At 40.8% G+C, this 12,888-nt stretch overlaps 1 protein-coding gene across 2 annotated transcripts; it reads right to left on the bottom strand.

Moving 5' to 3' along the window:
- Positions 1–222: 222 nt before the first annotated feature.
- mafga (v-maf avian musculoaponeurotic fibrosarcoma oncogene homolog Ga) lies at positions 223–11,281 on the bottom strand. Of its 2 annotated transcripts, none has more exons than XM_053515128.1 (3): positions 11,199–11,281; positions 933–1,005; positions 223–835 (listed from the first exon to the last, which is right to left on the bottom strand). In XM_053515128.1, exons 1-3 carry the CDS (start codon positions 11,279–11,281, stop codon positions 392–394), a joined length of 600 nt encoding a protein of 199 aa, XP_053371103.1. In that variant the 3' UTR covers positions 223–391. The 2 variants fall into 2 exon arrangements, with proteins under 2 accessions (XP_053371103.1, XP_053371104.1); XM_053515129.1 differs by lacking the exon at positions 11,199–11,281 and adding an exon at positions 10,689–10,736.
- Positions 11,282–12,888: the final 1,607 nt, after the last annotated feature.

The following is a 12,888-nucleotide window of genomic DNA, read 5'->3' as shown; positions in this document are numbered from 1 at the left end:
ACTGATAAATAAAGAAATATACAAATTCGCAGCTAGTAAAAAAGTTTTGCTTTCAATTTCCGAATGCCACATTAGTGTACATACTTTTAATAAAATATTTAAAGTTTTTTAAGTTTTTTAAGTAACCTTAAGTTTTTTTTCTGTATTATGGACTTATAATCCTTACTATGGTGCATAGAAGGTTGTGCTGAATCTGGGAATGTATAATGTATAAAAAAAAATAAAAAAAAAACACAGTTAAGCGAAACCAGGAAGGCCTTAATGGAGGTTTACAACCAAAACTCACCATACACCCCACCGCTAGGCAGAGCATATTTAACCGCTGTATTGTTTAAAGTAGGCATCGCAGATCTGTGCTTGATAATGATTCACTGACCAAAGGCATTGTGCATTACGAGCGTGCCTCTGTTTTGGACTTGACGATGGTGATGACGCTCGTGGCTGCCACCTTGCCTGGTACGATGATTGGCGTGATTGCGCCCCTGGCAGCTGGTACAGGGCTGCGTGCCACAGTCCTGGCGAAGCTTTGCAACGCCTCATACTTGGAGCGCAGCACGTCAAGCTCCACCTTCATGCTGGCGTTCTCAGATGCGAGTTTCTCGACCTCTTGCTGTAGCTCAGCTTTTTGCTTCTCCAGTTCTTCCTTCTGTGTGACGCGCTTGACGCGACAGCTGGCGGCATAGCCGCGGTTTTTCAGCGTGCGCCGCCGCTGCTTGAGTTGTGCAATCTCCTCCTTGGTCAGGCCGCGCAGGTGTTGGTTCAGCTCTCGCACCGACATCGACACTAGCTCATCGTCCGTAAGGCTCGTGCCATTCTCGCCTGGCTCCCGCTTCACCTTAACAGAGGTGAGGACAAGGACGATTTAAGTGAAAGACCTGACAAATCGAATATTACAGGAAACCAGGAAACATAAATAAGCTGTTGACACTTGCCTTCAGGGCTTTGTTTCCCTTACTTGTAGTAGTCATGCCACGAGAGCCACACTTGACTAACCTGGAAGACTGTCTGCTGGGGCAAAGAAATGTATACAAACATTAGATGAAATGGAGATTATTTATGGTCTTTACACATATACTGTACCTTACATTTATTATAATACATTGAATGAAAAAGTAGATTATCACTAATCAGGGTCGTTAATTCCTTTTTTCAGGCTCTGTGCACTAAATATGCACGCGGCTAATGTGCACAATAACAACAGGTTACAACAAGTCCAATAAAAATGACTATGTACAGTATGTTGGGTGTTACAAATACGAGATTAACAGTCATTTAATCATATTAATGATGCCTTTTACATTAGGAAAAGAGCAAATGCAATAATTGAGCCATGTAAAAAAGGTTTTAAGAAAATAAACTCTGACATTTGGCAAAGCATTTCTGGTAGACTCGCTGCACAATTTAACATGAGCTTTAATACCACACACACACACACACACACACAAACACACACACACACACACACACAGAGCCACTGTGAATCACTGATGCTTCTGAAGTCAAATTCAATGTGGCATCAAAATAAAGCTGAAAATAGAGGATGTCTTTCACCGGGACTAGTTACGCTAGTGGAAAACAGCTCCAGGCATTAAAAAAGAACTGTATTATTTGTGATCATCTGAAAGTGAAAGGGGATTTATTAAATCAAAGATATTACAGAATTATGGTTTCACATTGTTGTGATGGTCTTACAGCTGTCGGAGCAGGTCTGAGGGTCTGTTTGTCTAAACTTATATTAGTTTTTCGTGTATGTGTATTTGAGAAAGCTTATCTAATGGGCTGTGGTGAGCTGGCATGTATGTGTGTGTGTGTTCACAGTGTATTGGATGGAGATGATACAGCTGGGTCACAGCAGGAGTGGAATCACACAAGCCAAACCAGCAGTTGTGGCACCATGGTTTTGCGCTCACACGCACACACTTGTCATCTTGCCCTTGTCAGGACATCCCTTTGACCCAAAAGACCAAAACCTTTGGATTTTTTTACATTTTTTATTATTAAAAAAAAAAAAATGCATATTTCATCATAGCAGATAATCCTACCTTTGTGAGGACATCGAGTATCCATATAGATATAAAAACACCCAGCCCCCCCACACACACACACACACCCAGCCCCCCCACACACACACACACACCCAGCCCCCCCCCACACACACACACACCCAGCCCCCCCCCACACACACACACACCCAGCCCCCCCCCACACACACACACCCAGCCCCCCCCCCCACACACACACACCCGCCCCCCCCCCCCCCCCCCCCACACACACACACACACACACACACACACACACACACACACACACACACACACAGGGGTATGCTGGCTCAGCATACTCAGACCACTGCACTGGCTGCCAAACACACGGTCACCAACAGTTCACTTCTGGACTTCATCCATCCCACTGCACCTGTGTGTATCTGACTGTGCCTTTTCACACACCCTGTATGTGCAACAGTGGACATACAGTTGTATAGAGGACAGTTGTAAAACAGGCTAAGCAACCTGGTCTTCCTTTTAGTACTAGTATCAGTAAAAAAAAAAAAAAAAAAAAACAGAGCAGAGGACTCGTGCTACACAGTAATTCCCCAATGTAATCCAATTAAAGTCTGTCCCAGAGATGACCTCCACCCTGTTGCTGTCAACAAAAGAAGTATAGGTGTGGCATTTACCACAGCAAACACGAGGATACAGCAACTAGTAAAGCTAAATATAGCTTAGAGAGAGAATACTGTACAAATAATAAAGAAATGTGTATAGCGGCGCTGTCAGGACGAGTAAAAGGTCTTGCGTCCCACTTTTACACCATGATGTCATGGAGTCTTGGAATATCAGTTACAATGTGTTCTGGGTGCTGAATGACTGATTATTATGATTATTATTATTATTATTATGATTATTATTTCAACTTTAAAATTCTCTTAGGATAGTATTATGATTTATATATATATATATATATATATATATATATATATATATATATATATATATATATATATATATATATCACATTGTAATTATTTTGGCATATTGCAACTGCAAATCTGCAATATTTAACTATTAAATGCAATACGCAAAAACTGGATAAGTCATCTCATTTAGAGGATAGAGAATATTTCTCACCTGAAACTTTAATTTAATTTTATTTGTTTAGCACTTTTAACTATGGTCATTGTTGTTTTAAAAGAAGATTTGGGAAATGAGTATGAAATGTGTGAGAAAATATGTATGAATCAAAATGATCTGATGATCAAAATAATTTTAAAAGGTAAACAAATACTTAAACTGACAACTTCTATATAAATTCCCAACTATAAATATATAAATTTCACACATCAGACAGAAAATCAGACACCTTAACTTGCCATTTGAATATGAAGACAGTATGGCAAAAAACCTTTTTCAAGTCCTGTAGTCTAGAATTGAACAAAACTGGATGCTCTCAGACAGGCATGATGGCACACTGCCTCACAGCACAAGGGTCGATACTAAGCTCCAGTTACTGTCTGTGTTTCGCAACATTCTGTCCATGCCTGAGTTTCGTCTGGTTTAAATGAACGTTTAAAGGAATGTGTATGTAAATGCATGTGTGTCTGTGGTGTATTCCCACCTCATGACCCATGTTTCTGGTACAGACTCTGGACCTAACAGACCCTGACCTGGATACAGTGAGTGAAAGTGGACGGTTACATAAACAATAAGTAGGCACAGACGTCTGAGTCATTTGTAACAACTATAAGATGAGACATGTCTAAATCTGGCGTACTCAAGATGAACTTGAATAAAAGGACATTACGACACACCACCTGTATATGATCTATATATTACTGCATATTATTTAAAGGAAACATCTCATAACGTTTCTAAAAAATCTAATGCATGGAAAGATTCATACCTACCCATATGGCCTGGCTCAAGCAGCTACTGTCTCCTAAAACATGTAATGCCGTCATTGGACAACATTAATGTATTATTCAAGAAAAATTAGCAGGCAAATCAAGCCTAAAGTGAGACCATGGAGATCAGAGATCATAACCTCACTTGGGCCAACATCACACTTCAGTTGTTTTGCAGAATTTAAAAAGGAAAACTGGCAGAGAGTCTGGTTAATAAGAGAGTGTTGCAGCATCTTGTCCATCTGAGGTCATTTCACCTCTTGAAATTACTATGAGAAATTATTCTTCAGAGAGATCTGTATTTAGTGCGATTCTCTGCTATTATACCTATTATACCAAACACCTACCATAATAGGATGAATACAATAGTAATGTGATTAATGTGATGCCAAAAAACTAATCAAATTCAAGAATACCACAGAAAGATATTTTCCTTATTTCTGCATTTTTTTTTTAAACCAAGACTGTAGCAGTTCCTTTTTGTCAACTTGCGAGCTCCTACTTAAACTAACACTAACCACAACCACTTAAGGCACTTAGGAATAGCGTGTAGGTACACCTGTTCATTCACGCACCTGCACACTGAAACTGGACAGTTAAAGATTGGAAAAAAGATCAGGCCATGTTTTTTTTTCTCCCACCTGTTTCATTTCAGCGAGCCTACAGTATGACCATCTACAGTAGGCACAGAGTCTTGTTCTTGGCAGACAGACGTTTAACTCCATGTGGTCAGGATAACCTTCTGTCACAAATTTCCTCATTATGATGTTTGATGCGAAAACTAAAAATAAATATGTTTGCCCTGCATCTGTATGCTTTTATGCGTGCTGCCACGTGATTGGCTGATTTGATAACATGATGCATGAATAAGCCGTTAAAATTGTATTTCACTACTGTTGTATTGTACAAGCATGTATGTAATAAATTCCTCAATTTCTTTTGATGGTGTAAAGCTGCTTTGCGACAATGACAATTGTTAAAAGCACTATACAAATAAAATTGAATTGACATTAATCTTGAATGTTGTACAGAAAGTGCCGGGTAATTGTGTTTTGCACCGATTATATTTTTTGGTTTACAATGCAATACTGAAATTAAAGTTTTGACCATCTGAAGAGCCTGATTTTAGTTCCATAGTAAATGATTTCCTTCAAGGATCCAAAACATCAAGAGCACAGTCAAATAAGAATTTCTGTCCTGTGTTTGTTGAGTGTCGAGATGGTCAACATCAAAAAGTCTCAAATGTAATACCACCACTCAGCGATGGACTGGTTCGTCCTAAAAGCAGCCCCTTCAATGGCCTTTTGTTTCTAAGCAAAGCTCGAGAAAAAAGCTTTCAATCATCCAGGCAAGGATGATGGGGTGAACTGCTTTCTCTTACCCCTGAGAAGAACTAATGCTTTGCCTTTCCTAAATATTTTTTCTCTCATTTGTGGCTGCTCGGTTAAGGGTGCAGGGGCTCAGGGGACCAGTGCTAAGGGGTTTGGGGAGGTGAAGCAGACGCAAGCTGAATTTTTATGAATCACTAGGAAGAACGCTGACAAATCAGGGTTGATTACTTGCAGAGGAGAGACATTACACCCACAGGAAAATACAAAGCGCTGAGTGAGGTTGTTGAGTAGAGAGAGAGAGAGAGAGAGAGAGAGAGAGAGAGAGAGAGACAGGGAGAGAAGCAGCCTTGTGAAAAATGCACCCTCGACACATTTGGAGGTGCTCAGAAAGAGGAGGGGGAGGAAAAACCCTGATCTCAGCAAGGACCACAACCAAGGCACCAATTAAAGACCTGTGAAATTCAACTAACTAAAATACATCATTTTCTTACTAACAGACACTCTTGTAAGTCTGAGATACTATTAAGAACTTTCAAGGTCTACAGATACAAATGATGATGACAAAATTGTAAATGTGGTTCATCACTACTAAGCTACCTACAGTAAAGTGATGTAGCCTTGGACCTAGGTCTAATGGATTCTTGTGGGAGATGTTTTGGATTCTTTAAAGTCGGGGTTGGGAACTTATGCTTTAGTAGTATCATCAATACAATATTATTTGACAAATTTTACCACCCTAATGCACGTTTGGTAATCTTCTGTTTTGTTGGAAAATAATAATAAAAAATAATAATATAAGCATCTTGAGCTTGATAGTGAGGGCTGGCCGTTGACATTCATGGCTCAGGATGGGGATGTTCAACAGCATAATCCCAAACTGTGTGTCAGCATACAGGATCACAAACCCAGCATCACTATGCTAAATGGCAAACTGACACTGACCCTGGGCCTTTACTATATTATAGACCACAAGTAAATAAAAACATTTTCCTGCTATCCTTGTAATTTAATACTATAATACTCTGCCTGGAGAAATAAAAGCGTTGTTCACACTAATATTTTGTTAGACCGCCTTTAGCTTTAATTATAGCATGCAGTGTGGTGATGACATTCATGTATGAAAATGATTACTCATGCTCCCAGAACAACTTTTTCACAATGTGAGTCCAGAAATATTCCTGTGCCATCAGGGAAGAAAACCTGTGATAACCTGGTCACACATTCAGGTCATCAGCTAACTACATTTTTTTTGCCATATGACATAGTGTAGCTGAGCCTGGACCTGACCAATTGTAGCAACCCCCGGCTATATGCATGATGTGTGCTTCACTTGTTCTGAGACACCCATCGTTCTGAAATAGTCAATCTGAACTGGTCAAACCACATGAACTTTTTCTAAGCCCAACCTTTATGCTCCCAAGCAATTTTTTTACTGATTAATCTCACTAACAAGTTCTGTTCTTATGATCACACAGCTGTTTAGCCCCAATCGTGCGAGTTCTCAGTACAGTATGCATGTGAAAATGCTCTAAAACAAAGCTGTGATTTTGATATTCTGTTATTTTTTATGATTCAACTTGACCAACATGAACATTTGCAATATGCAAGCGTTTAAGTGATCTACATTAATGATTTTTTTTTCCAACCACATTTCTTGAAGTTAATGGTTCAGCACTATCCTTCCAGATTTTAATACTGTGTTGAAGGATGTTTAACCCAGCTCCAGTAATTTTGCTTGTTGCCGGCCAATAATTTGTTCCATCTGAAACAATAAAGGCTATGCTAAATTACCACGCTGATCTTTTGGTGCTAAAACGTGTAAAATGGTTCTGAACTGCATTTAGGAGTAAAAATCTGAAACCAATCAGTAGCAATCATCCTGAAATCAACATATCATCTAACTCGTTTTGCTCTGTTGCAACCTTGTCAGCTGCTAAGCTTCACATACCAGTTCTACATGAATAGTTTCAGAACTCCAAGAAAACGCAGCGTGCTAATTAAGACAGACCATCAGCAAGCGCTCGGGCAACTTTCTGTATTTAATTTCATGCATGATCCGCACCTGATATTAATGTGAAACCCAGCCCTCCCCGTTCCGTACATCCGTCAGATGCTAAAGGAACATCAACAATAACAACGACAACAACAACAACAAAAAAGAACCCTCATATATATATATATACACACGCACACACAAGCAATGACATTCGAATCTAATCACCCCTCCCTTCAGTAGACTGAAGTCAATTATCAAACAAGCTGTGTGTGTCGAGCGCCATTTAACTGCGAATTAAAAATCAGGCTCTGCTGATGCCTGCCGGGGTAAGGAAGGGAGGCTGGCATCAATTTATGTATTGAAGTAAACACTAAGTGCTAGAAACGCAGGGAAGCCATCAAGTAGCAGATACTCGGAGCGTGAAATAAGAGCGATGGAAAGAGAGAGAGAAGAAATTATACAATCGTTTCACATGGCAAAAAAGGGCCGTTTTCAGGGAATAAGATAGACATTGTATCTCTGTCATTCGTTACAGGTGCAGCTGACAGCAGGGGCGATGTCAGGGCACCACCAGTACTCTTTGTTTCCAAATGAGAGGTTGTACTCGTAGCAGGTTCCCCAGGTATTCACACGAGAGCTGTGTGGGTGAAGGACATGAGTTGTTTGTGGCACAGACTTTCAAGACAGAGCTCTAAAAAGATTTTTCCTTTCTGTAAAAATTGGCACTCAAACTTGATTTCAATAATAACATTCAGGTCTTACATCAAACATTTGATATAGTTATAAAAAATAAAATAAAAATCACATTTTTTTTTCATGCCATATCGATTTTGTAGAACTTGCTGCCCTTCGCATGAGGAAGGGACCCTTTGCTTTCGGAGACCAAAAAAAGACTTCAATCTTCTTCCTATATCCCTGAAATTAGTGGGAGTAGATCCTTAGTTTTAAAGTAAAGGTGCAAGAGGCTTGCTGGTAATAAAGTGCTGAACTACCCAGCATGACCCAGTGCATTGTGATAACCTCCAGATTCTCAAGTGCACTGAGATATACAAGGCTTTCACAACACTTTCTTTTTTTTCTTTTTTAAATATTCTGCCTCAAGCAGAGAGCAAACAGACCTGGCAAAGAAATTTATGCTTTCAACCCACATGCTGGCAAAATGGTCGACATGTACCACAGCTCTACTTCGAAAAGAGAAGTACATTTGGTTAGCCACAATGAACTGTGATCACATATTACTTTGGTATGCTCAGCTACTCCAGTATTTTATTCATGATTCATGCTTGTGTGTTATATTTCATGGACAGAAAATACCAAACCCTGTCTGCAAGCTACAATTTAATAGCATTTCATCAGTCTAAAAGTAGGAGAGCTTGGAAAAACGGTTCTCCAAACAGCAAGATTTAGGATAAATTGGTTTATCAGTGTACATGTTAATTATTTAGGAGTAATGGCAAATGTGAAACTGTTCAAATGATAAAAGCATATTAGACATAATTCTAAATAGTCTTAAGCAAATAACTGTATTAAACGCAAAAAATAATCTAACAATCGCATGCAACTGTAGTGAGTAAATGTTTTTAAAAATTGTTCTAAAAGCCCTTAATCACTTAAACATGCATAATTCAAACAACTAGAGATTTCCAAAATATTACAAAATTGTTTCCTTTTTCTAAATAACAATTATAATAAACTATAAATTATAAGCAATTTACTTAACAAATGCTACAAAATTGCTAAAGAAAACAGAAGGTAAAATGAACACAAGTGAAGCATTCTTCCAAATCCAGCATCTGCAGCTAAAGCACATACGACTCCGCAGGGCGAAGCACTGAAAGTCCGCACTTGCAGCGAGTTTCATCATCAGCATCTCCCTTTCAACACCCCCTTAAAATTCTTTTTCTTTCACTTTTTTTTCATGCATTTTGCTCTAGGCTCTCCCAATTCTCTATGCAGATTGCTTTTTAGGACATGCCCCACCCAATCTAAACAAACACAATTTCCCAAGGACTCTCTGTGGTCTAGTAACTTATAAACATGCTGCAACAGACATCCAAGACGTTTTCTCTGTGGGCTCAACTCTTTCTCCTGGTTTCATCAACTCACCCCACAACCCCCCCATCTTTCTATCTATCTGCCTGAACACACCTTATCCAATGAGCATCAGGAAGCAGGAACAACATATAGGCCTATACACACACGATGCACTGGGATTGGTCAAATGGTAGCCACTTGGATCTGATGGACCGTAAATCTCTTAGCCAATGGCCAACATCTATTCAACCCCCCTACCCCCTACCTTTCTCAAATCCAAGTCCATACACACACACAAACGCACACACACACTTCGTTTTCTAGCCACACCACCCCCTGCTGCACGTAGAAGGCCCTCATCTGTTCTTGTTACCTTCTGTGGCAGGAGAAAGAGAAATTACTGAACGTGTCTCAGGTCTCCTGACACAAAAGGGTGTCCTTAACAATGCAAGCGTGATAAGAGCATGCAGCTGATCTGAGATGAAAGGGTCATTTTATGACTTCTGTACACCTTGATTTTGAATGATTTTGTTAAACATGACTGGGTTGGGGAAAAAACACTATTATTTAGACCACAATGCCAAGATGGCAGCAAGGGTTACACTTCCCTTGTTTTAAATGTGTGGAGTACAGCTCAGCGTGTCCGGTCCTGAGCTTTTAAGTGCAACCGCAAGCTCAAAATAGATTAGATTCATCTTAATTGAGAGGGATGCAAAGTGATGGGAGTTAATGCAGCTACTGAGAGTCTGTGGTCACCAGAGAGAGAGAGAGAGAGAGAGAGACTGTTGCTCCTGAATGTTTTATGATTATCATATTCTTAAGAGTAAACACAGACACACAGAACAAAAAAAAGAAATCATACACATCATTATGGTAACCAGAAGCTTGTCACTTTTGATCTATAACAGGAAGCATGTGAAAATGGCACGATTAGGAAAAGGAAGGACGCATAGTAACTACAAATCGAAATGCATTCTAACAGGTCTTCTTCATTTGTTTATAAAAAAAAAAAGAATGGATGACAAGACAGCATCATCCGGAGTAAAAGGAGACAAAAAAAATAAAATCACCTTATTAAAGGATAAGCTGATCGATCATGGTCGAATCGAAGGCTTGGATAGACATCGATCCGTCTCGTTAATTCCTGATCGTTATGATGAATCAGCAGACGGAAGGGGGAAAAAGAAGCTCGCAGCCTCTCAAACAATGGAATCCGATCGGAGTGTAAAGCGCTGATTAACCTTCAGCTGATCACAACGGAAAGAAACGCCATGGCAATATCTGACACCGCTACCCGCGTCCCCTTTCCCCTACATATTCACACACACACACACACACCTGATAAAGGCAGATGCCGGTCAATCTCAGGTTAGTGTATTCTACCCCGGATAAAGAGAGAGCGCGGCAGGAGGCAGCATCTACCTACCTGATGGCGCTCTTTAAACCCTGGAGCGTCGGTTAGATTTGATGAAACAGCAGCGCTCGTGTGCTGCGCGCGTGCATGAGCTAGCAAACTAACGCGCCGATCCGGTTACACATTTTTTTCCCTCTCTCTCTCGCTCTCGCTCGCTCTCTCGACCACGAGCCCCCTAGCTGTCACTACACACACGCAGAGCAAATGCACTCCGCCGCCTCCCTCCCTCCCTACTGCTCGCGCTGAACGACAGGATAAAAAGGGAATCCCCACAACCTCCTGTAACAACCGCGACACAGCTCGGTAAATCTCGCCGCTCCGATCCGATCCGATCCGATCCGATCCTCTCCTCTCCGGCAGCCGGAAGCGCCGCGTGAACGGATGAATCAGCTGCATTTAGCGGAGAGCAGGTGGAAAGCGCGCGCGGCTGCTGGGCATATAAGCGGCAGCGCGCGTGCACACTCAGCATTTACAACAATGCGCTGCTTCTTCTTCTTCGATGCGCTCCTTGACCTGACTCACCCGCGTGACAGAAGACGCTCCAGTACTCTTCTGACTCCCGGCTCTGGGGAGAAATGAGAGGCTCCGGGTCCAAGCGCGTGCATACGATGTGTTTATTTCCCTGTTGTTATACTGATCTGTTGTCCCTCTTGCTAATGTCCCTTTCTCTTGTTTCGACGCCAGACGTCATACGATGTTTGGTCACGTGGGTTCATTCATGCGCGACTATACGCACCCGGCTAATTTAAAGCAGTTCGCAGACAGAGACCGTACACATCAGCTCTGCCGTTATAAAGTGGAAACACGACTGCGTGTAGCGTTGCGTTTATCATAGCTGAGAGACGGATTTATGTCAGGCAAAGCAAATATAAACCAACATCGTTTATAAAAACTGAATTGTACACAATGTAAAGCGACAGCTGCTTTGTGGTTGGGGTTACTTAAAACTTATAAAAATAAAACTTGACAGTATTTACTATTTCCACACATCGGAAAATTTATTAGGAACACGAGTACACACGTTCGCTCGCCCAATCGTGTGACAGGCCCACATGAATTTACCACATGAGGTTATGCATTGTGCTGCTGCCATATGATTGGCTGATTGGATAAGTGCATGATTAAACGGGTGTTCATTACTTAACGGTATTATAATACTCCCACACATCAGAAGTTATTGACAGCTGAAATTAGCATCTTCTGGTAAATGAAAGTTAAAACTAAGCTCATGCAATAGAACTAGGGCTGCACGATTCTTGCTATAATGTGAATCATGATTTTTGTCCCTGGAAATTGAGATAACAGATCTCTCACACAATTCTTCACACATTTATTGCACTCAAGTAAAATAAAAAAAAATGATTTTTAACTTATTTTTGAGCCCTTAAATTGAATAACTTAAAAGTTGTTTCATATAAACAGAGAGTTATATGAAATTTCTTCTTCTTCTTCTTTGTCTTTCGGCTGTTCCCTTTCAGGGGTCGCCACAGCGAATCATTTGCCTCCATTTAACCCTATCCTCTGCATCCTCTTCTCTCACACCAACTAACTTCATGTCCTCTCTCACTGCATCTATAAATCTCCTCTTTGGTCTTCCTCTAGACCTCCTGCCTGGCAGTTCCAACCTCAGCATCCTTCTACCGATATACTCACCATCTCTCCTCTAAACATGTCCAAACCACCTCAATCTGGCCTCTCTGACTTTATCTCCAAAACATCTAATGTGGGTTGTCCCTCTGATAAACTCATTCTTGATCCTATCCATCCTTGTCACTCCCAAAGAGAACCTCAACATCTTCAGCTCTGCTACCTCCAACTCTGCCGCCTGTCTTTTCTTCAGCGCCACTGTCTCTAAGCCGTAGAGCATTGCTGGTCTCACCACTGTCCTGTACACCTTTCCTTTCATTCTCGCTGATACTCTTTTATCACACAACACACCTGACACTTTTCTCCACCCATTCCAACCTGCCTGTACCCGCCTCTTCACCTCCTTTGAACACTCTCCGTTGCTCTGGACAACGGGATTGCTCTGACCCTAATTCAATTCAATTCAATTCAATTTTATTTGTATAGCGCTTTTAGCAATTTTTCATTGCCGCAAAGCAGCTTTACACAGACAAAAGAATTATTTAAGTTTGTATGAAATGTGAATTTGTATGAATCAAAATGGTCAGTTTGTCCCTGGTAAGCAAGCCGAGGGCGACAGTGGCAA

Source organism: Clarias gariepinus, chromosome 16 (assembly GCF_024256425.1).
Source record: "Clarias gariepinus isolate MV-2021 ecotype Netherlands chromosome 16, CGAR_prim_01v2, whole genome shotgun sequence".
NCBI lineage: Eukaryota > Metazoa > Chordata > Actinopteri > Siluriformes > Clariidae > Clarias > Clarias gariepinus.
This window is presented reverse-complemented; position numbering and strand designations above follow the sequence as displayed.

Coding starts and splice junctions, on each gene's coding strand:
- mafga (XM_053515128.1), bottom strand. CDS start 11,281: ATGCACGCGCTTGGACCCGGAGCCTCTCATTTCTCCCCAGAGCCGGGA. Junction 1,006..11,198: donor GAGCGTCTTCTGTCACGCGG/GTGAGTCAGGTC, acceptor TTGCCCCAGCAG/ACAGTCTTCCAGGTTAGTCA. Junction 836..932: donor AGGGAAACAAAGCCCTGAAG/GCAAGTGTCAAC, acceptor ACCTCTGTTAAG/GTGAAGCGGGAGCCAGGCGA.